Below are 22804 nucleotides of genomic sequence, written 5' to 3'. Positions count from 1 at the left end.
AGCGTCTTGGTGGACTTGTTGAGGTGGCTGTTGTTGTTGTTGTTCCTTTTTTAGTCGCGTTGAGGAGAGGGTGAAGCTCACGATGGCGGAGAAGCGGGTGGAGGGCGAAGGGAAGACGGCGAGAGGGTATCTATTCGATTAGCACCTGGCGCAAACGGACTCCCGGCGTCCTTCTTTTCTGGCGCAAGGTGAAGTCCGCACAGGCGTTGAAACGCTCCTGAAGCCGCCAAGACCCGGGCCAGCCACTCACAGCCCTCGGCCCACCGCTCTTCAATCCACTCGCAGCCCATTGCAAGACCCTCGCCCCCTGATTGGGCGAGAGAGATGTGAATATTCCATCCACTGAAAGACCAGAATCACCACCTTCTCACCTTCACCCAGCAGTCATGGAAGCGCCTTTGGTGCGCTTCTGCTCGGAGTGGTGTGGTGTTGCTGCAACTTGATCTATACAGAGGAAAGAGCAGCTATCAGGCGCTAAGGAAGACTCTCCCCATGCTCTGCGCAACTCCATATATATATCACCACATCGGTGTGTTGCTATGGCATGCCTTTCCCTTGCTACCCATCACAGCGGTAATACTTTCAATTAATCAACATTTCTCCTCCTCGCGGCCCCTCATTCGCCGCCTGGGTCGCATTTACAAACTGCTGGGACACTGTTGGTGCTGTCTAGACTGCGAATCACCTGCACGTATAAATGCTCCTCCGAGCTCAATCTGGTAAGTAACCTGCACCACAACTGCGGGCTGCGGACAACGAGGGGCCGTGATTATATTGTTGTCTGCTGATGTGCATGTAGAAATTGCAGTCTACAGGAGCACCTACACGTGACTTGCAGCTTCTACCTAGGTACCGACTTTCCAAGATTGGTGCGGCGTCTTTCAAAGCTTAGATGATTCGTGCGCGTGGCGAGCGGGGATAGAGTGGGTCGAATCTCTCTACACAGTTAAATCATCTTTAAGGTTGCAAAGTACACAGTACGTTCGATATCCATGCCTTAGCTATGTGTAGGTACTCCAAATGAGGGCGTTATATGCAGCCCGCGGAGCCGCAACAATCCTAAGTCCTCACGCCTGCATGCTTTGATGAGTCTCTCCCCACCGATGGAGCTGCAGAAGTTGGATTGACCCTCCCCGCTCCGTGGAGAAGCCCGGAGGCCAGTCGCGGATAGTCGGGGCACTGACCCACGCTATGTCGGTTAGTGCCCTGTTCACGGCCCTACTAGTATTGCGAATGCGATTAGAGTTTGCCGTGTATGTATTGCCATGGTAATCTGTAATAGAGATATGGACTGTTGGGTATCATTTAGCTCTCTCATTCACTTCTACACTACCTGCCAGCCTGCTCCCCTTAGAAGAACAGGAACAGCTGACTCCCACCTTGTTTATCCTCCCCCAGGAACTCCTTGCGCAGCAGCAGCTTGACGAGCGGTTCGTGCAGCTCTTTCATATCCAGAATGCCACGCTTCTTCTGGTCGATGTAAGACACATCGATCACTACGCGCTTCAGATTCGCCGTGGATAGCGCCCTCTCATCCAGCAGAGCGCAAAGCCGCTCAGGTGTCCCAACCCCAAAGTCGATTCTGCCGACTGTTAGCTTGAAATGCGAACAAAACATTGATAAGCCTACTTGTGTTTCTTCAAGTGCGCTACCTGCTCTGCCAGCTTCATGTGCTTTGCAAACAGCTTCGCGATATTGACGTCTTTGACTCCTTCCTTCGGAAGCCCGGCTTTGAGTGCTCTGTACGTATCCGCCGCTCGGATGCCTGATGCTGTAACAACCAGCGTGTGGGGTGCACCGGTAGGACTCTTTGCTGTAGGTTTTAAATCTTTGCTCTGGGATTTGAGGAAAGCAGCAAGCTTCTCCAGCGTCCGCGGTTCCGTCCAACTGCTGGTGTCTTTTATGCAATGCGCTTTTCCCAGTCAGCTAATCACTAGTTTCCTCGTACTGTACCTCCACATACCCGGCAGAAATTTCTCCTCCAGCTCCACAGTACTCAAATCCTTCCCATAATGCCTCGTCCTCGCGTTGACATAATCCGCCAACAACTGACCATCCATGCGCTCAAACGCATGATTTACACCCAGCTCTTGATCCAAATCATCCTCGTTGATCGCCTTGGCCTTGGCCTTCCTCTTTTCCTTTCTTTTCGCCTTCTTAATTGCCTTCTTCGCCTCTGGGGTCAACTCCGCTTCATCTCCGTCTACTCTCTTCCGCTTCTTTGACTGCACGCCCAGATCGAACTCAGGCTCAATGAGCGGGACACCGCCTTCTTCGGAATCAGACATTGTGGTCATGCGCCTGGAAACTGGTTGATGTGGATGATGAACCTCGACGATCTGCGATCTCACAAATTATGGAATTTATTCTTATCGATAAGAAATGCGGACCTCTGAAGCTAGACCTATTCAGGACAATCTCAACGACGCGTCTACCCTTCCCATGAACACGTCCCTCATTGCACCCCACTTGCGTATGAATACCACCTACAACCTAACTGATCACCATGTCCGAGTCCGCGAGGAAGAAACAACGCGTCAGCCCCAACGATTCCAACCACGCGGACCACACTCTGCATTCAGACGTACCTCTCGGACCCCTCCCTCCATGTACCTCACCCATACTAACAACCACAGCTCCGTCACCTCTCGAATCTAATCCCCAAACCCGTCACCCCCTTCCGACGTGCCATAAGCGCCAGCGCCGCAACACCAGCAACCCATCGAACCCCCAACAATATTCCTATCCGCACGCCCGGCACCGCAGCACGCACACCCCGAGGCGCAACGTCACTACGAGCAGCAGGCCAGGGACGACGCGCAGCACCCACGACGCCGCATGCGATTCGGGCGCTGAGGGAGCGGGCGAATGCCGCTAGGACGCCGGGGAGGCGGAGAAGTGGGAGGGTGCAGAGGGAGACGCCGAGGGATATTCTGAGGGCGTTGAGCAGGAGTATGACATCCCTATCTCCAATCGAACTCCACTAACACACTATTGCGCAGCTCTGGCGAAAGACACCGTGCCCGCTGACCCATCGCCCGAAGTCCCCTCTCGCAGTTCCGCTCTCGATCTCGCAGACGTGGACGATGGGCCTGACCCCGTTAGACCCCGATTATCCATGCCGCTGGACGACATGTACGACGACGACAGCATCCACGAACCCCCGCCCCGAGAATCGCTCCTCCCTGACCTCCCGGACGACGTCGACACGGGGACCTTGCAGTCTTTGGAATTCGGCAGGCGGGCGTATAGTGAGGATCCGAGGGCGCAGTTTACAGCGCGCCTGAGCGAGCGATTTGGCGATCTGAATGAGTTGGGTTTGGATGGCGAGGAGTTCGAGGTCGATGGCATGTTTATTAATCGGCGGAGGACGCTGGATCCGGATCGTCTACTGCAAGAGGCGATTGAGGAGGCGTTGGATGAGGATGCGCAAGATGTCAGTGGGTTGGGCGGATTGGGATTGGGGCAGGGCGAGGAGGTGGATGAACCGACGTTTCGGTTTACGATTCCGGCTCGGATTCGGAGGGAGGAGAGGGAGGACCAACCACCACTCGACAACCACGAAGATCTGGAAAACCAGAACGAGAACGAGGACGAAGGAAGTGATGAAGCAGGCGCAGATGCCCAACTTACTCTGCATAATGAAGATCACGAAGACGAAGACATTATCGAACCCCTCAACAACAACACGGACTGGGAATCCGACCAAGACGCCCAACCGGAAGACCCCTCCCTCGTCGCCTACCGCGAGGAACCCTCCGCCATCGACCGCAGCCTGCTAGCACACTCGCCCTCCCCGCACCCCAACGCACCTCAAAACCGCCGCCAACGCAAAGCCCTTCACATCTCGCGCTCCGGCCACGAATACCCCTCCTTCCCCGCCGCCGTCGTCAAGCGCATAGCCACGGGCATGGTGGCCAAGTCGCAAGGCACGGGAAAAGGGAAGATCAATAAAGAGACATTGGCCGTGCTGGTGCAGACGACGGATTGGTTTTTCGAGCAGGTGAGCGAGGATTTGGCGGCGTATGCAGGGCATGCGGGGAGGAAGGTGGTGGAGGAGCAGGATGTGGTTTGTTTGATGAAGAGGTATGTCATAAGTCTCTGTTTTTTTAAATGGCTCCGTTCTACAGAGCTATCGTACATATATGCACAACGTATGATACATATGTACAGGAAGTGCGCCAGCTGACGGATGGTACGAATAGACAACGTCAGATCTCTGCAAACACGACGGCGTTCTCGCTAGCGCAGAAGATGCTGCCTCGGGAGTTGCTACAGGAACTCCGCATGCAGCCTGTGAGTGCCAAGGGGAGGAGGCAGAAGAGGAAGCGTATGGAAGCTATCCAGGAAGAGGAGGATGAGGATGGGTGAAGGAAGTGGTCAAGGGTTTACCTATGACCATTCATGGCTGCGTCTGACGCGCGCCTGGATGCCGGATATCGGCTTCTTCACGACCATGTAGAACATGACGGATGTGGCTAAGCTTAGCGCGTACCTGGCGGATTGTCAGAGCTTTGAACGGAGGTACGAGGAGGGTGCAGGACTTACCAGGTGAAGATGTACTGCGTATGATTGTTCTTCAGGTTGACGGTGGGCGGTCTCCCAATGGGAATGCCTTTCGGCTCTCTCTCATAGTTGACCAGCAAATCAGGCGCTGTCAGATATTAGATACCCAATTCCTCAACAAGCTTCAGTAGTGAGAAACTCACTCATCGTCTCCTCAACCCACACCTCCTGACTCCCCGTCCACCTCGCCATCTCCCCCACATCCGGGAAAAACCACTCCCCCTTCTCCGGCCGATTCACCGGCGTAAACATATTCCTTTTCGGCGGCACCCTCAGCAGTCCCTCAATCACGACCTCCCCCTCGGGCAACGCCCCCGACGCCGTCCGAAACCACTGCGCCTTCGTATCCGCCTTGATCCACCCCCTACAACACAGAATCTTGGATTTGTTGCCCCGCTCGTCCGTCCGCTCGAGCGGCGTCACAACAATGTACCCATTCTCCCCCTCCATCATGCGCGGCCCTACCAACATCTCTTGATCATGCCTCAACACACCCTTGGCCCACACCTTGCGATAGTCGAAATCCTCGATCGCATCCGGGTCGATGCGGACGGGTAGCTCGAGCGGCGGGAACGTCAGACGATCCTCGAAGCGGGCGATGAGGTCGGTTTTCCAGCCCAGACGCTGTACCTGCCAGCAGCCGAGGGCGAAGGCCGTGATGGGGATGATGGCGAGGAAGAGCAGGCCGCCGCGGTGGTGCTGCTTGCCGACGCGCGCCATTTTGGCGGGCGCGTCGAGGATGGAGACGAAGTTGGGGTCGAGGCCGTTGTCGCCGGTTTTGTTGGAGGCGTGGCGGCGGATGTGGAGGGGGAGGATTCGCTGTTGGTGTTGGGAGAGGCGGAGGTGGAGGCGTTCGCGGAGACATTGAGGGCGGGTGGGAGGCGAGGGATTGGAGAGGGAGGAGGTTTGGCGGGTGTAGTAGCGGCGGAAGAGGTTGAGGAAGGGGTTGGGTCGTGACATGATCGCTGGTTTGGGCCGCAATGGTGTGCGGAGGGTTGAGTTGATGTTGATGTCGGTGATGGATGATATGGAATGGGAAATTGCTTAATTAGGCTTAGCGGGGGGAAGTGCCGCGCCACAGTTTGGCTCTCGTGTACCGTGTATTGACCATGACAGCGCTTTCAACGACACCTTGTCCAGAAATTCTGAAGTCGAGAAAATGGCAGAGGTTGAGAGTGTGACCGTGATGGCTGCGGAGGAAAAGGGGTCCGAGAAGAAGGGATTGCTGCTAAGACTGGATGAATTATTGGAGGAGTATCTGAATACGCTGGATAGGTATCAGAAAGCACAAGAACAGCTTTCTGACTACTTTTCGAAGGTAAACTCCAGAATCTTGATCAACCACCCAACCAGACCTAATCAACGGAAACAGGGTTTTCTATCTCTCGCCCAAGCAAATTTCGCTAACCAGTCCCGGACGCGATATGGACAGGACTATTACGATCAGCGCATGCAAGCCATCAGGACAGTGTAAGATCTCATAGATCCCGTGCCCTTGCCCATGTCTTTGCCTGGAACCAACTGTATATCTGTTCAATATTGATGGACTACAGGCATATCACGGATGACCCTTGGGGTTCATTTGCGGTCTCTAGCAGCACCCCGCGGCCTTCTTCAGTTTCTACCTCAAACCGGCAAGAGTCAGATGAGGCGTCAAAAATGCAACCGGATGTCTCAGAAGAGAAATCAGAGTCCGCTCCACAAGGGAAAGCGGCCCCCGACAGCTCCGACTCCGCCTCATCAGACAACCTTGCAGAATCCAAAGAGCCAGGAGAGACTCCCAAACCCGAGAAGAGGACCCCTTCAGATCCTCTCCGCTGGTTCGGTATCCTCGTCCCTTCAGCGCTGCGCTCTTCTCAATCCTCATTCATTTCCGCCGTCGAAGGGCCCATACCCGAAATCGCCACCCTAATCAACAGTATCAGGAAGCAAGAGATAGAAATAGGAAGATTGAGAAAGCAAATTCGAAAGCTTTAGCCTCGGTTGTTGACGTCATGCTTGATTTGTTTTTCTCCTTCTTCATCATCATCACCATCATCGAAGTGTCGCATGTGGACCTCGCTATCGTAGGTCGGCGCCATCTCGAAGCATCCCCACATTGTTCTATCTCTTTAGCATATGTCCACGTATGAATGTCTCATCAACGAAGCTTTGACGCTCGTGCTATGAAAAGGAAATATACGAGAATACATTTGGATCAACGTCACGGAAGCAGTCGTGGCAGAAGGGGGATACATGGGCCACACAGAGCGTTCGTTAGCCAGCATGGAGCTTGAATGCAAACCCACACTGCGCACTATCACATACGAACTATCGTCCCTCAAACATCATGCCCAAAAGTAGTCTTAAAGTTATTTATCTTGAGACAATGCTCCGTTTTCATATCCCGTGTCATAGCTGTGTCGACATCTGCTTCCCCTTTCGCGCTCCGAAGACCGCCCATTTTCCCCTTCCTCCATCTTTTATTGTCATTTTGCAATTTTGCTACCGTCAAGTTCCCTTTACAACCATTCCGTGTCGGATTCTTCATAGAGCTCGCTGATGTAGCCTTGCGACATTCTCCTTCTCCAACCAATTGCCCCTCTCTCTTACGGACTTCTGTCCATCCTAATCGATCACTGCCTAAGTTAGTCAACGCGACTTCCACCGTATTTCAGCTCTTCACCACCGCCTACCTCAATCGAGCGGCGCAACCGCCTTTATCGATGTGGAATCGGCTCGTACCTGCGCAAAGTGACTTTACAGGCTGAGAAGGGGCAGTGTTGCAATGGGTTAATGCTCATAGTTGCGTATAAAAGAGCTGCTCCCCTCCGTTTCACCCCTCCGCTTCTCTTGTCTACTTGTCTTGTCTACTGTTCTTGTCCACTATGATGACCTATCCGAGGTCTGTCACGATTTTTTCTTCTGCTCCCTTTTGACCTTGCTTGCCCTTCTACCCACCCCGGCTTCCTCTCCTGACCACATAGGTCTTTGGCGGACCATACCGCCGACTGTTGCCACGCCTCTTCCCAGTTCCTTGCTGATGAACAATAGAACCCTTTGCGGAGTCATACTCCATCGACGTTGCCTCGCCGCATACCGATTCTCGACCGCGAACAACTCGAAGTGTACGGCGAGCACACGAAGCCAGTTTTCTGCTCAAAGAAAACGACTTTCAGCAGGCTTCACCGGTCTCTACCCCCAGAAACCCCATACACGAGCCCTAAGACTCTGCGAATCCGCCCCACGACCCAGTGAACCCCACCGGCCGATACCCCTAGACATCCACACAGACGAGTCCGAAGACTCTGCGAATCGTACAAGACCGCCCTCACATGTCGAACAGCTAGACCTCAGGCTAAGAGTTATCATCATTGGTCATCATGGCTGCCGGTACCAATTCATCATCTACCAAACCCGATACCTATGTATCGATGACCGTCATCACCGGTTTTGGTAGCTCAAAGCTGGAACCCAAGGACATGAAGGCAGGTCGCAATGATGAAATCTAACAAGACCGGAGCCTCGCGCGATGATGGAAAACGGCCTTGTGCCTGACCTTGTTACGATCTGAGCAGAAAAGACCCCCTGTCTTAGTCTTCTGGCTAACACGGGCATTCTGTTCTTTTTAGGTGGCGATCCTGTCCTACAGACCCGATACCTCGGTACCAATGCCCGATATCACCGGTTTTGGTAATTCAGCTGGGATATCGTCAGCCTCGAATAGGTGAGTGCCATGATGACTTGCGGAAACTTTTACTTTCTGAGTCTGAGGTCATCCCTTCATTCTTCGTTTCACCCTTCCCCTCATTCTTCTCCTCATTCTTCCCCTCCGCTCGCTTCCCTTCCCTCCGCCTCCTCCCTTCCTGGCCGAAGACGGTGATGAATTGCCTGCGGACATCGTGTTGAGTCTCTGAGCACCAAAAGTCGCCCCGCTTAGCCTTCTGGCTAACATGCGCACTTTGATTGTCGCTTCAGAACCCGATTCCCTCTCTTGCCAGGAACCAGAAGCCGACATCGAGCAAGTGTCGCATCGGACGGTTCGCGAACGATCCTCTTCCCAGTCCGCAATCGCCGGTCGGCAGTTTGGCGGGTAGTGGATCGGCTTGCTGGCTGAGAGGAAATGGGTCACTGGTGTCATCGTTGGCTTGAGTGGAAGGGGAGGGTGGAAGGGGGATGCTGGGAACGGGCTTCGGCGGCCACTTGTTACGATCTGAGCAAAACCCTGTCTGACAGTGGATGGGGATGAGAGGAATTTATATTGTGTGTGGGACAGGATCGGTCCGAGTTTTGGTATTCGGTGCGAAGAAACATTATAATTGGTCAGTCGGCTGCAAACATGTTGGGCTTGTGATGTAGACGCTTGTGACAGCTGGAACGCAAAACTTGCATTCGTTCAGATGAAAATGTCGGGACGATGGCTCTAGGAAACTGGCACTAATCTACGATGGTTCACAGGTACTCTGGACACGATGCTGTGGGATAAGAGGATGATGTCAGCCCAGATGAGCTGAAAACGGGCTGCATAAGGAATCGGCTAGAAGAAGAGGAAGAGGGGAGGTGCGGACTGACAGAGACATGTGGAAGAACGGACGGTGTAGAATATACGTAACAACCTTGGAAGTCCTGGGCTCGCTTCGCTTCGCATAGCGTTTAGCAAACAGCAGACTAGTTTCTGTTTTTCTTTTTTTTTTTTTTTTTCTCCAAGTACATGCTTCAAGATGTGCATCAATCCCTACTTATCAAGACACGCCAGTCTCTAGAGGGCTACGCTTTGTTGTTAGACGTGTGGTTCTGGGGCAAAATCAACCATGAGCAAAAAGATCTGGTTATGGGAGAGCTTAATACCTCCCCTCAAACTTGTGCACTTATCCGGGTGCGTGTGGTAGATGGAAAAGGAAAGCGCAATGTTAAGAAAACTATCTCTCCTTGTGCTTAATGCTTTCTCCATTCTCATTGTCTCTCGGCCGCAGTCAGCTGTTCACCGGCGGTCGATTCTGGCAAAGCTTCCTCAGAGCCATTCTTAATGCCGGGTGCAACAGCATCGGCCCAGTCATCATTTAGCTTATACTTGAAGTCTGTCCCTCCCATATCCTTCCCAAAGTTGATCCTAACCTTGGATTTTCCCACAGCAGCGGAGTAGAAACTTACCGCTGGGTACAGTTGCCCAAAGATGTTGAAGGGCGGACCTAGTTGCGAGAGAATCCATCAGTCCCACGCACTCTATGTCGTGTGCAAAGCTCGTCGAGCCATGGGTCACTTACTCTTCCAAACATCATCTAGGATAAAACAGGCTGTCCTCTTGCCCATGTCGACCGCTACGCCAACGGTTTGGCCCGTCCCGTACCTGGGTGCGCCCTCTAGTGGCTCAATGAGAACTCCCCCATCGCTTGGGTATCCCCAGGTTCCATAGTCTGTTCCAACAGGAGTACTGAGCTTGGAACTCTCCGCAAGAAGACCCACAACTACGACACTTAAAAGCAGAATAAGTCAGTAACCGCGACAACTGGACGCCTCAAACTTCTTTCATATTGGGAGGGTGGTCGTACTTTCCCGGTTCAAGTTCAACAATCTCTACCTCGAAGTAAGTAGGTTTGTTTGGAGGAATAGGATGATCTGCTCGCATTGCACCCCCAAAGTACATTGGCGAATCATGTGGCAGTCCTCCATTTGCGCATGTCAGCATCGAAAGGTATGGTATCTGATACAAAATGCTCACCTTCGATCCAGGCTTCTCTTCCGTCCTGGGACATGGAATTGTCGTAGTGCATGTCGCAAGCACAAAATCTTGCCGGATTCTTTATCATGCTGCCTCGTGTCGCTCCCATGCCTTGAAGTATTTCATATTCGGAACTCAGTGAATCAGACTGAATGGCAATATCTAACGGCGTCCAGCCATGTCTGTCTGGCACATTGACATTCACTCCATCAACGCCTATGATCTTGCGGAACAATCCATACGACAGAGCCTTCAGCGACGCTGTGAGAGCAGATTCGAGCTGACTTTGTCTGTCCTCAGCGGGAATCGTTTCAAGTATGATATCGAATTTCTCAGGTTGATAATCATACGCCGTGGCCAATGTTGCGCGGTACAATGGGCTGCGATCACATGCATCCAGAGCACACGGGTGCAATACTGCTCTGACCAGCTTCTTCATCAGTTCATCCGAGGCCCAGGATGCTGCATAGTGCATAGTCGTCATTCCAAGCTCGTCTCGTGTGTTCACGTCTGCACCAAGCTCGAGGAGAAGCTCCGCATATGGCATATTGCCGTGGAATATAGCGCGCATAATGGGTGTGCCACCGCCATGATCGCGGGCATCTAGCTGTGCCCCATTTCCGAGTAGAAGATGCGCGATCTGACGAATTTGCGATAAGCCGGAGTCGTCGCTGGCGAATGCCTCGGAGAAGTTCAAAATATGAAGCGGGCCTCCAAACGAACGCGTGATGATACGTGTATTCGCGCCACTGTCGACGAGAGCCTTGATGATTGCAAGCTGCCCTTTATAAAGGGCAGCATTTAGCAGCGAACCCCATGATCCACTTGGACCGTTTGGATCTGCACCAGCTTTTAGCAGCATGCGGACAATCTGGAGATCGTCCCTTTCGATCGCCATGAGCAGCGGAGTCAGTCCAGATGCCCCCATCTCGGCATCCACTCCTGCCGACCATTGATGAGGGATTCTAGTGTTGTCCTTTTGTGGGAGAGCATTCTCAGCAATCATGTGTGCTTCCCCATCAACCAATTGATCTGCCTCAAACCCTAAGAGAGCCGCAACCAAGCTCTTGTTTTTCAATTTGACAGCGAGGTGAAGTGGGGACAGGCCTTCGTTGTCCACAAGCTTGGGGTTGGCGTTGGAATTGAGAAGAAGCTTGATGGAGGTTACTGACTTGCATTGGACAGCAATATGCAGAGCAGTCTCTCCTTTATTGTTTCTGACGTCGGGATTTGTCAATCCCGTAAGAAGCAGCTCTATGATGTCGTCCTTACCAACTTCTATGGCAACGTGTAACGGTGGATCCTGCGACCTCGAATCTGCAGCGTTTGCAGTCCAGCCAGCGTTAAGCAGGAGACGGATGAGATCCAAATTGCAGCTTCTGAGAGCCATGAGGAGGACTCTTGGTGGCCGGCGCTGGTGAGCCATATGATGCGGCTCAAAGAGCGCATCGCCATCTTTCCAGTCCAGAAAGGCCTCAACAACCGTAGCGTCTCCGGTTTCAACAGCAAGTTCGAATGCCGTTGTGTTGTTCGCATTCTTGCGCCAAACAACTTCAGGGGTAGCATTTTTAAGTAATTCGCGGACGCATTGGCTGTGGCCAAGACGAGCTGCATAATGTATGGATGTTTCTGAGTAAATCTCGTCCCACTGAACAGCTATGCCTTGGTCCAAGAGAAATCGTATGCTGTCCGGACGATTTCCACTGATGGCCCTATCTATCAACCAGTTGTATCGGGAAGAATCGTCTCGGGTTACGTGGATTGAGATTCCGGCGTCGATGAGGACCTTGATAGTATCAAGCTGGCCAGAATAGACGGCCTTTCCCATGGCATCTCCATCATTACCTCCTGAAGTGTCGCGATAAGGGGCCAAAAGCGCCACAATCCGGCAATCATAGTGGTCGTTATCGTTGAAGGAAACACCGAAACTCGACGAGAGTTGTGATTTCCAGAGCGTGGCGGGCGCAGTTGCTTCCATATTATCTGTTGTATCGGTGAATAGCTTTTCTCCTTCCGCCAAAAGCCTACGGACAACAGCGTAATGGCCATTCTCGGCCGCTAGTGGTAGAGGACCTGTTGTGGTACCCTCTGTCCTATCAACAATTGACGCACCCACGGAGAGCAATCGATCCACAATTGCGAGGTGGCCCAACTCTGCTGCTACGCAGAGGAGTTGATGAAGCTGGAAATCACTTATTTCAGAAACACTGAAGAGAATATCAAAAGCCGGCAATGAGCCTGCGATGCAACAGAGTTGCAACGGTGATTTGCCATCGACGTTTGGAGAGCCCACGAGGGATCGGAACTCGTCCGGCCGCAGACGTTGCAGGAGCAGTAATGTTTCAGCATCCCCCAATTGCGCCGCAAGATGTATCGCATTCGTCCGAGAGCTGGATACCTCGCCGTCTTGATCCAAATCCTCAGAAATGGTTATAGGATAGCCATGTGATAGAAGGATTTCGACAGTCGCCGTGTGACCGTTCTCAACTGCGAGAAGTAAAGGAGCTTTGCTTTCCCGACATTTGTTCTCTGATAGAGAGCTGACAACATCATTACGTCCCATGAGCAAACGGACAATCTCAGTATGCCCGTACTCTGCTGCGACACAAAGGACTGGCGCAAGGTCCGAATCAGGAGGGACCTTTTTTAGTAGATCATGGAAAACATCGTCATTGATCGTACGTGCTGAAGCAGCCAAGGCTGCTACAATTCGATCCGGTGTAAGTGCACCTTTGTCTTCTTCGTCCTTGATCATCTGAAGCACGACCGGCTGGAACCCCAGCTGGGTTGCCAACAGCAACGCGTCACTTGCGTTAATGGCGTCTTTAGGCCATTGAAACACCTTTTCGGCTTTCTCTACCCAGTCGTTGAAGGCGTCTGTAGCAGACTTAAGAAACCGGGTGACTTCGTTATTCAAGGCCGTTGTCGGCGAAGCTTCAAGCTTGTAGTGCTCCGCCCAGTAGGTTCCAGCGTAGTCTAAGAATGCCTTAGCCACCTCAATTTCTCCACAAGGTTGGCTGAGGTCATCGGCGCCAGTTGGAGCTGCGGTAGAGGTTCCCGAGCATGCGGACAAGTACGCGAGAGAACGCGTTGCCGCCAACTCATGGAAATTCGGTATGAGCAATCCTTTCTCTGCCTCGAAGTATGCGCGAGTTGTGTGGTGGATAGGCATGACCTCGTCATCCACGAGCTTGATAATTGCCGCAAGCGAGTTCACAATATCTCTCACTACCGTTGAGGAGACTTCCTCACAGATGGTGAAAAATATCGATTCCCCTGTGACCTCCTTGTTGGCGGTGAGCGTCAGCGCCACCGCCAGCTCAGTGACTGTAAGTGGTCGCAGAGCATGGAAGACCCAGTTCAACAATAAGGTCTCTGATCCACCCTGACTCAATCCGCCCACAGCTATCTTGAAGATTTCTTGTGGCTGGGGTACTTTGTTGGAGAGGAACTGTCGGATTCCCCTCCTCGTCGAGGGCGTATAATTTCGTTCTAGCATGGCCAAGTTCAGCATTACCTGGAGATATGTGCAGCCTTCGGCGCACAGTCTCTCAACAATGGCCTCTTTGGAATCCTTCCAAGCCGGTTTTAGAATCATGATCCGTGCCACCCTTTGTTTCACGGTGCCCCGGATAGAGTCTGATACGTTAACATTCGAGAGAGATATCTCGTGATACGGGATATTCTCTGGAAGCTTAAGTGGTGTAGAGGTCGTCACCACAATCTTCAGTGATTCTGCGATGGATGGAGTTGAAAGGAGATATGCAAGTTCCTTTTCAAGAGGTTGGAGACACTGGTCGGCAGCATTGATCACCAGAAACACCTTTCGATGTGGGTCCAATCTCGACAGTAGAGAGCCCAAGATAGCCAGAAGCTGCCTGCAAGTAAAATTGGATTTTGTTAGCAGAATTTCAGCGATGGTTTTCACCGTTCGGTAAAGTTGAGGGCTCAAAGTCAGCAGCTGCCGAATGAGTGAGGAGAGAAAAGCTTGCTCCGAGTTTCTTCTTGAATCCCAGCGAGCAAAATTAAAGCTCAGGATTAAGATCTCGGAAACTTCCTTGACCATTGTCAAGGCTGAAGTGACATGAGAAGAGACATGGGTGCCTCCAGAACCAGAGGCGCCGGCTATGCCCAAGACGGCTGGAGCTGTGCTTGACATCCACGTTTTGTAGGTCGGATCAGTCAATATCCACTTTGTTGACTCTGTATTGGTGACCATGGCCTTTAAACGACCCAGTGAAATTGTGGATGGCGATAACCGACGCTGCAAGAGTTGGAACCCCTTTTGCATCCCTACCAGGAGTAACGACGTCAGTCATATTGTCTACTAGGACAAGAGAAGAGTAACGATTCAAGAACAACAGCGGGGTTTAGTACAAGGGTTTGAGATGAGCATACCGATGGTTTTCCTTCTGAAGTCCTCCCTTATGCCCTGTACGACCTCGTGAAGGCTCGAATCATTCTTATCAAAGGCCCAAAGGCGAGTACGTCCATCATCGTACTCCTAGGTGTAAGTGGACGTACCTTCAATTCGACAGAGTACTCACATTCCGCAGCTGGGGTTCCTCGTGTAGAATGATTTTGAAGCCTTGCGAGGCTGAGGCGAATTCCTGCTCGACTTTGGATAGCGCATCGGGTAAGACCGAAAACAACTGAGAGGGCGTGGGCCCGCGAATGTCCCCGATAGCTAGAGCCTGAATCAAAAAGCGGTCCCACAGCCCTGGCTCCGTGAAAGATGGTGATTCGAAAAAGTGCTTTTCGTGTGAGTTTGGATTTATCGTATGGTTAGGTCAGAACATACAAGTCCTGCAGCTCCAAAGGCCAGCCATTGGTAGCTAGAGTGCGCCAAGGCAAGAAGAAGAATCTCGCTCCAAATTAGTTTTCTTTACCCTCTCTGGCTGGGACATGGTTGGCTCAACCTGCTTCACAAGGGTAGCCCCTATCGTGTGCGCCAGAAAAACAACAGCGACCGGCGTCGAATTGATCTAGCACTTGATCAGCGAAGAATAGAGTGAATCTGAATTGTAGAACCTTCGATCGAGCAGTTTCCCACTGCTGCAAGGAGCTGATTATATCCCTACTCCTTTTCCGGAGATACGAGTGATCCAAAAATTCAATCTCATTGTCGAGGAAGTCAAAAAACTTCACTTCGGTGTCTGGAACGAGAGTCGAGAGAAGGTGAGTGCGTCGTGAATCTCTTTGCGCCTTTGACTCGGCAGAGTCATTCAAACCGTTAATGAGGACGATGCTGGGCGATAAGAAGACAAAGTCAGCACGGATGGCGTGAAAACCGGCTGCACAAGGAATCGACGAGAAGGAGAACGGGGAGAGGGGCACGAGGAGGCTGAGAAGAGATGATGCGGGATGCGGACATACAGAGACATGTGGAAGCAACAGACGGCGTCTGCCACGATTCTGGAAAAGAACGTGCTCAAACGACCAGACGCATTCACGGTGGCAGCTGTGATTTACAGTAGGGTACTGTGTGATTCAAGGCCTCACCTGGGATGACATCAATCTCGAGACTCAAGCAGAGCTGAAAGAATTGGAAATATTTCAGACCACAATATTCGACTTAGGAATCCATGAACGTCGATGGCTGGGATACGAGACGTCGAAACTGGAGGTCTCCTGCATGGACATATGTACTGAGTATGCATGTCAGATAGACCCTGTACCTCCTATGGTACTGCAGAGTGTTCGTACTACCGAGTAAGGTAGACTAATGCAAGTGCGCCAATCATGGGAAACTTCTCCTCCTCGACATGGGTCAGCACCCGCATCAATCCCTGATTCTAGCCCCCACACGTTCCGCATCCACCGCAATCAAGGCGGCTTCCGCTGCAGCCAATGCAGCTGTCTCCGCAGCGACTCTCGCCCTATTTGCGGCCTCGACTGCAGCAGATGCAGCTTGAGCTGCCGCTCGTGCTGCCTCTGCTGCTTTATTGGCAGCTTCAGCCACAGACTGTCCAACCGCCGACAAGCTGGTGAGGGTTGAAGAAGGCAATCCCAGGGCCTTCACCTCTTTCACTTTCTCGGTGGACGCCCCTGGATCAGGAGCTGATATACCCGAAGCTGAGTCCCTGTCGGCAGCTGATTCGGGAGCTGGCTGTTTCTCTTCCAAATGTTCCTCCGAAGGTATGCTCGCCTGGGACACTGTCGACTTGGCAGCTGACGGGTCCTGTTGTGGCAGCTGTACAACCCCAGTGTGACTCGGTCTGTCGGCAATTGGTGGAGTCAGAGAGTCTTCCTCGGAGAGACTGACCTTGAAGTAGTTTGGGAGGGGCAGGTCGTGCATGTGGTTGAGATCCGCGTCGGTCATACCGGTAATGCTCGAGTTCCGCATCTGAACGCTACCGGGTGTAAACACCACGGGATCAATGCGCCTGTCCTGATCGGTGGTGAAGGGAAAGGCGCGACGCAGACGGGCAACGAAGTCGACGCTGCTCTTGATACGCAGCTTGGCGTAAAAGGGCCCACTGTGACTTCTTTTGAGAAGCACCGCGGTCTGCAGAAAGGAGGGGATGCCGTCCTGCTCATTCTGGTTCTCCTGCATCGTCCATGTGACAGCATTATGGTTCTGGTGATAGAGACGACCCTTGCTGAAATGCGGCTTCCCGGCCAGCGTCGCCTTGAACTTCTTTGGCTCCGTGTACTCGACCGTCCAGCGCGTGTTGGCTTCCGCACCAGCTATTTCCGGGCCGACCCTAGCTCCCACGGTCGTCTCGCGGCTGCTCGTCTTGTCCTTGGTCGTCTTGTTCAGCCAGTGCATGTTTTCGGGCGCCAGTTTGACGACATGGGGATCCCGTCTGGCCTTTCCTTCCTTGTCGAAGAATTCGAAGGTGACCTGGGCAGATTTGTACCTGCGCTCCTGCAGCACGCTCTCGAACCGAATCTCGAAAACCAAAAGTGTTGCCTCGTAGCTCTTCGACTCGTGCACCATCCGGCCATGGTGTACTTCAGCAAGCTTGACTCGCACACTCAATGGCGCTTCATTGTTGGTCGTCTGAGCCCAGATGGTTCGGAAAACTTCGTCATCGTCATTGAGCAAGTGAAAGCTGTTAGCACCCCCCTCGGGGATTAGGTCAAACGTGAGGTCCATGTCGGTCATAGCCGGCGGTAAGGAAAGCAAAATGATCCTTGGGACTGTAATCGTAGTCGTATGGTTCTGGCTACGATCACCTTGGATGGTGGGCAAAGCTGACAACTACCTTGCTTCCGGATAGATAGCCGGAAGGGTGCAATGGCCCGCAAGATATACTGCTGTCGCAATTCACGTTCCCGTACTCCCATAACTGCATTAATAATCTTACTGGACGGCACCTGGACAGAAGCTGCAGCCGGAGTATTCGTCCTCCCAGATAACACGCACTATGCCAAGGACCGCTCTCGACCAGGTCTGGTGCGTAAAGCTATTCCACACTGGTAGGGGTGGTCGGCGAAGGTGGAGGCGCGGTATATATATGTATCCTGCCGTGTAACCACACTACATTGCATTCCCTACCAACAGGAACGGCAAGGCCCCCATGGGTTTGGCACGAGCTTAGTAACGCCAAAAGCCTCAAGGACAGCCTAATTTCTGAGCGCAAGATCGTGTTGCTCGACTCTTCAAGTTCCACCTTCCTTTTCGCTAATCCAGGAGTACTGCAACACACTTCTCTTCGCAGCCATGCCCTCTTTTGCGCCTCCAAGGAGGCCGCAGGTAACATATGGCTTCCTGCAGGGGATGCGGAAAGCGGAGTCACATCCTATCACGTCTGCTCAAGATGTCGTCGACGATGTGAAGAAGCTGAAAATTGACTTTCAGGACAGTGCATCTTACGGACCGTTCAGAGATAAGCATCTGAAGCGTCTTGAAAGGGGCCAAACGACGGGGAGTAGTACCTATGGTGGTGGAAGAGCTGAGGATGAAGTGCTGCACATCATAGCCAAAGACACGGACGGCCGAGAGTTTCATCATTATGCAGATTTCACGGCTTGGGCGATCAAGAATTACCGGCCTTTATTGCAATGCAGAGACGCGGGGGGTTATCAGCCTCTTCACCTGGCACTGATGAATCAGAACCACGCTTTCGTCTTTATGGTGCTGGAACGGGCTAGCGAAGTACGGGCTCTGCTTGAGGACTACTCCATGGTGGCCCTGACCTGTCTCCATCGGGCCATCTGGCACAGGAGCCCATTCACCGAGGCCATCCTTGACAAGGTTATGGAAACAGGCGACACAGAAAGGCGCAACCAACACAGTTCGATCAACGACAATAAGAATGCATCTAGTAGCGACGGCGGCATCAATCCGCTTGACGATATCTTTACTGCTTGTTCCACAGATCATATCAGGGATGCCCAGAGAGGGTGTCCAGGCATGACACCGCTCCATTTCGCCGCCACATCTTGGCTCCCAACTCCAGACGACGACGAAGAGTACGACCGATGTCAAGCTGCTCTGCGAGAACAAAAACGATCTGTAGTAAATAGAGTTGAATCCCCATCGCAAATCAGTGAGGTAGAGGCCAAAAACTCGACTCCACCGCATGTGACACGGGTGAAGCGCGATAGCCTTATCGTGACCTGTCCGGTCATGGAAGCGGACAAATTCTTCAAGACAGGCGTCCGCAAACTCGACATCCTCGACGACGCTTCCGATCCGCACGTCAAACGCTTCCGCGAAGCGGTCGGCAATCTCCTTGGTGCTGCGACGACGAAGGAGCAACCGAGAACGCTTCCGAATCGACCAAAACGCTTCGATCTGTTGGCTATCGTAAAAAAGTTGATCAAGGCCAGACCTGATGTTCTACTGAAGAAGCATGAAGAGGGAAGCACCCCGTTTCAGGCCCGCCTGGATGCCTACCAAGAGCAAGATGCGGACGTGGTGGAAAGCGAGCTCACCAACGGAGACCCTATGACGGAGAGGAATGATGTGAGTGGACTCAGGGATGACAAGGAGCGTCAAGACAAAATCGTCAAGGACCCTGTGTTGCATTATATGCGAGAATACATCGTGAGCAACTATGGCCGTCGAGACGCGATGAAGGCTTTGTATAGGCCAGGTGAAGGTAAGCATCTTCCTAGTCCAGCCGGTATGGTTGCATGTTGCTCATACAGTTCTTCCTCTTCTTCTCGCAGAGCGAGTCCTCGAATTCAATCTTGTCGGCTTGCCTCATCCCAGTGTGGACTCGGATTTTCTGGACGGGTTGGGAAACGTTCTACGGTTCGAAGGCCTACTCAAGGAAGTTGCCATTCCGCGGCTTATTGTTAAAAACGACGAGGAGGTGGACCTACCGGAGGATAAAACGGACTCGAAGGAACCGGGAAAGAATGGAGAACCCCAGGCGGTCGACAAAATGTACTGTCCTTCATCCACCATTTTTGAGCTTGCTGATTGTGACATCATGTAGAAAGGGAAAGGGTCGGACCGATATGTACTCGATCTTTAAGTGGCTCAGAGAGAACCATGTAGGGTCTATCCTGAAGGTGACAGTGGTAGATGACTTGGAACCATGTCACTCTGATCAAGCGATTGAGGCATGCATGGCTGGCTTCGACGTCCGTGTGTGGAACTGGTACAAGGTCGATTTGTCTTGCCAAGTTATCTTGAATTCTGCGAGAAACGTGACAAATGTCACGTTATACTCCTCAGGAAATAATGCTGTCTTGATGGGGTGGTCCAGTTCATCCGGGCTTGCTATGCTTCCGAAAGTGAGTTACCGTACCCCTCAAACCGCTCCTTTACCACAAAGAGCTTTGGTACGCTAACGCTGCTATCCTCATAGCTAAAAGTCGTTCATATCAATGTCCAAGAGGTTGGTACAACTCCCGGACTGCGGCAAGGTGGTGGCTGACTCTGTGCACTCTACAGGGGCTGGAAAGACCGAAGCGGCTGCAGGCCTATATGAAGACGTTCGGGGAAGAACTGAAAAAACAAAAACCCGACGTTGTGTTTACATGGAAGCGTCACACCCCCAGCCAGAATTATGACGACGTGTTCGCTAAGCAGGGGACCGAGAGAATAACGTGAGTATCCGCAGTCTACCACTAGAGTGCGGCGTACATGGTAGACGAAGCAGGACATGGTGACTGACAACAACACAGCGAATCCAAGTGGTGGAAATCTGTGGAGGAGTTCGGTGCGTTTCTCGAGCAAGCCCAACCAAGTCATCCCGTTGATCCCATAAAAATTGCTATCATTGATGACGGGATCAATACAGCACTGGACATTTTCTCCGGCAGAATTCAAGGTGGGGAATCATTCGCACCTCTGAGCGAGTTTTCTGGACGCGCTGGAGCTTATTACGTACCGTCGGGGCCTCACGGAACGTTGATGGCGCAGCTCATCTGTAAAGTCTGCCCAGTCGTCAAGCTTTACATTGCTCAACTCGAAGTGTTACCTGGACAGAACGGTCGGAGGTCTTTCACTCCAGAGTCGGCGACGGAGGTGAGTCCATAAAGATTATGCCGGTGCCCTGTTATACGGCTGACCGCGACCGCTAGGCAATCGAGTGGGCCATTGAGCGAAATGTCGATATTATCTCCATGAGTTGGTCCATTCGCTCTGATGACCGTCAACACAAGGGCTTGGATGAAGCTCTCCAAGACGCCGCCAATCAGGGCATCAGCATGTTCTGTTCTTCCATTGACGAAGGTCCCACTGCGCCTGACAACACCTATCCAGGCAAAAACACGAGTTGCATCAAGATCGGGGCCGCAACTGCAACCGGTACTGTACTATCCTGGGTTTCAGAGAGCAAGAGTGACTTCCTCTTGCCTGGAGAATCTCCGCAGCTCACTCCTGAAACAAAGCTGTGGGGAAAACTAGAGGCGGGTTTGTCCGGAAGCTCGATCGCCACAGCTGTGGCAGCGGGGATAGCAGGAGTGTTGATCTATTGCGAGAGGTTGCTTGCTCCGCGTGATCCCCGCGGCCCAGATCCGCTTAGAGCTTCCAACAACATGAAAAATGCCTTCAAGAATCTGTCCAAGAATGACAGGAAGTTCGTACCCATCTGGCGATATCTTCCTAAGCTCTCAGATCAAGAGCAGTTGGTGTTGGACGAGAAGTATAATCCTGACAAGACCAATGAGACGAGAGAGAAACTGAAAGCTTTCATTGACTCACTCTACCAGGCTGTCTAGCAGCCAGTCTTTCTTGATAGAGGAAGATTTGAGTGTTCAGACTGGAATCGTGTTTGACACCTCACATACTGGCTCCATCACCATTGGCAGCGGGCCTCGAGAAACATCTCTCTGAGCCGTTCAATGTGTCGTGTTGTATCGTCGGTATGCAAATCTAGTTGAGGTGCAATAGCGCAATAAGCGCACCACTGGCATATCGGGTGTGCTCCAACCCTTAGAACACCCAGTCATTCCACACAAACAACGTTTTGCTTGACTCATCTCTGGGTGTTGGGGTGATGTTCTCTAGAACTTTCTACATCAGATCAGCTTCCACGACTGAAAAATGGGAATCGATAGACATACCGCTGCATGTATCATGGCCTCAAAACCACCATATCGATGCGCGAACGCACCATCACTCAGCTCTAGATCTTAACTCAGAAATCGGGACCTTCCCTTCAGTTCTCAGATTTTCGCTCCTTCGTATCGTTTGGCTAGTTTCAAACAACGCCTTCGCGCACGACCCCAAGAGCACACATTCAGCCACGAAATCGACCTTTCTCCACTCTGGACTTGACCTTTGCTCCAGGAGCAATGCTGTGTCCACAAGAGCTGCGATATGGTCACCGAAAAATTGACCACGGTTGATCTTCGCAATATCCATGGCATGCGCCCGTCCCAGCATTGCCAGAGCAACGATGTGATCATTCCTCCTTTCCTTGAAGCTTTGGACACGGGCGAGGACATTGGAAAATGCCTGGCGCACCTCTGCGCTGCTGAATCTGATGGATGGCTGGTCGCATTCCTGACCAAAATCTGCCGCTAACCTCATCTCGCGCCCAGCGTCTTATGGCTTGCTTCCCCCTTGAAGGAAATTGCGCGGTTCTTTCGATAAACCGCCATTTCAACTGGCCTATTGCAGCCGCTTTTCCTTTTCCGTATGCGTTCTCTACCTTATCTGGTAGTATTGCAGCCATCATGCCATAAGTCTGCAAGGCGGACTCGATGCCTTGAGGGTTGTGGAGACCGAACTCTTGGATGGCCTCGCATGATTTGTAAAGGGCTTCAGCGTGGTCGGGGTACGACACTACGTAAAATGCTAGAGAATCTGAAGCGGCTTCTGAGATAGATGCTGAAGAGCTTTGATTGGCTTGTGAGGCGTGGAAATGGGACCGAAAGATCTCAAGTGGTGATTGCGGGTCGTTCATGCTGCGATAACGGTGGGTGCTAGAAAGGCTTGATTTTATGACGTTATGTCGATGTAATGATCTTTCACCGAGGCCGACGTTGCTTCTAGGCAGATCGATAGCATGCGTTGCGATGATGTTATGTCTAACCTAGAGAAGACTGAGGATCTGAATGGTTCGAAATGTGACTAGACAGGCTCACAAAACACGATTCGCGGCAACTGAGTGTTGCAAAGAAGCCTCG

At 52.3% G+C, this 22804-nt stretch overlaps 8 protein-coding genes across 8 annotated transcripts; 3 read left to right on the top strand and 5 right to left on the bottom strand.

Annotated features, from left to right (window-relative positions):
- Positions 1-1248: 1248 nt before the first annotated feature.
- On the bottom strand, positions 1249-2324 carry EI97DRAFT_433868 (uncharacterized protein). Its single transcript, XM_033798478.1, has 3 exons — positions 1964-2324; positions 1630-1912; positions 1249-1582 (listed from the first exon to the last, which is right to left on the bottom strand). Exons 1-3 carry the CDS (start codon positions 2286-2288, stop codon positions 1351-1353), a joined length of 840 nt encoding a protein of 279 aa, XP_033653474.1. The 5' UTR covers positions 2289-2324; the 3' UTR covers positions 1249-1350.
- Positions 2325-2474: 150 nt separating this feature from the next.
- On the top strand, positions 2475-4735 carry EI97DRAFT_433867 (uncharacterized protein). The gene is made up of 4 exons (XM_033798477.1): positions 2475-2584; positions 2637-2952; positions 3003-4086; positions 4206-4735. The coding sequence occupies exons 1-4, from the start codon at positions 2507-2509 to the stop codon at positions 4369-4371; spliced, it is 1644 nt and encodes a 547-aa protein (XP_033653473.1). The 5' UTR covers positions 2475-2506; the 3' UTR covers positions 4372-4735.
- EI97DRAFT_433866 (SURF1-domain-containing protein) lies at positions 4036-5556 on the bottom strand. The gene is made up of 3 exons (XM_033798476.1): positions 4710-5556; positions 4549-4654; positions 4036-4495 (listed from the first exon to the last, which is right to left on the bottom strand). The coding sequence occupies exons 1-3, from the start codon at positions 5524-5526 to the stop codon at positions 4393-4395; spliced, it is 1026 nt and encodes a 341-aa protein (XP_033653472.1). The 5' UTR covers positions 5527-5556; the 3' UTR covers positions 4036-4392.
- Positions 5557-5752: 196 nt separating this feature from the next.
- EI97DRAFT_450721 (uncharacterized protein) lies at positions 5753-6543 on the top strand (the record flags this gene model as incomplete). Its single annotated transcript, XM_033800303.1, has 3 exons — positions 5753-5884; positions 5939-6036; positions 6120-6543. 3 exons carry the CDS (start codon positions 5753-5755, stop codon positions 6541-6543), a joined length of 654 nt encoding a protein of 217 aa, XP_033653471.1.
- Positions 6544-10748: 4205 nt separating this feature from the next.
- Positions 10749-11168, bottom strand: EI97DRAFT_358742 (ankyrin; the record flags this gene model as incomplete). The annotated part of the gene is made up of 1 exon (XM_033794928.1): positions 10749-11168. A coding segment is annotated over one exon (420 nt), but the record flags the coding sequence as incomplete, so codon positions are not given.
- A 3488-nt stretch (positions 11169-14656) lies between these two features.
- On the bottom strand, positions 14657-15365 carry EI97DRAFT_433863 (uncharacterized protein). Its single transcript, XM_033798475.1, has 2 exons — positions 15066-15365; positions 14657-15018 (listed from the first exon to the last, which is right to left on the bottom strand). Exons 1-2 carry the CDS (start codon positions 15091-15093, stop codon positions 14690-14692), a joined length of 357 nt encoding a protein of 118 aa, XP_033653469.1. The 5' UTR covers positions 15094-15365; the 3' UTR covers positions 14657-14689.
- Positions 15366-16046: 681 nt separating this feature from the next.
- EI97DRAFT_458927 (uncharacterized protein) lies at positions 16047-17375 on the bottom strand (the record flags this gene model as incomplete). Its single annotated transcript, XM_033800953.1, has 1 exon — positions 16047-17375. The coding sequence occupies one exon, from the start codon at positions 17373-17375 to the stop codon at positions 16047-16049; it is 1329 nt and encodes a 442-aa protein (XP_033653468.1).
- Positions 17376-17933: 558 nt separating this feature from the next.
- Positions 17934-21391, top strand: EI97DRAFT_458926 (uncharacterized protein; the record flags this gene model as incomplete). Its single annotated transcript, XM_033800952.1, has 7 exons — positions 17934-19317; positions 19388-19607; positions 19660-19960; positions 20035-20064; positions 20121-20275; positions 20354-20696; positions 20753-21391. 7 exons carry the CDS (start codon positions 17934-17936, stop codon positions 21389-21391), a joined length of 3072 nt encoding a protein of 1023 aa, XP_033653467.1.
- Positions 21392-22804: the final 1413 nt, after the last annotated feature.

Source organism: Westerdykella ornata (assembly GCF_010094085.1).
Source record: "Westerdykella ornata strain CBS 379.55 unplaced genomic scaffold EI97scaffold_12, whole genome shotgun sequence".
Lineage (NCBI taxonomy): Eukaryota > Fungi > Ascomycota > Dothideomycetes > Pleosporales > Sporormiaceae > Westerdykella > Westerdykella ornata.
Note: the sequence above shows the minus strand (reverse complement) of the source record. Positions and strands in the feature narration are given on the sequence as shown.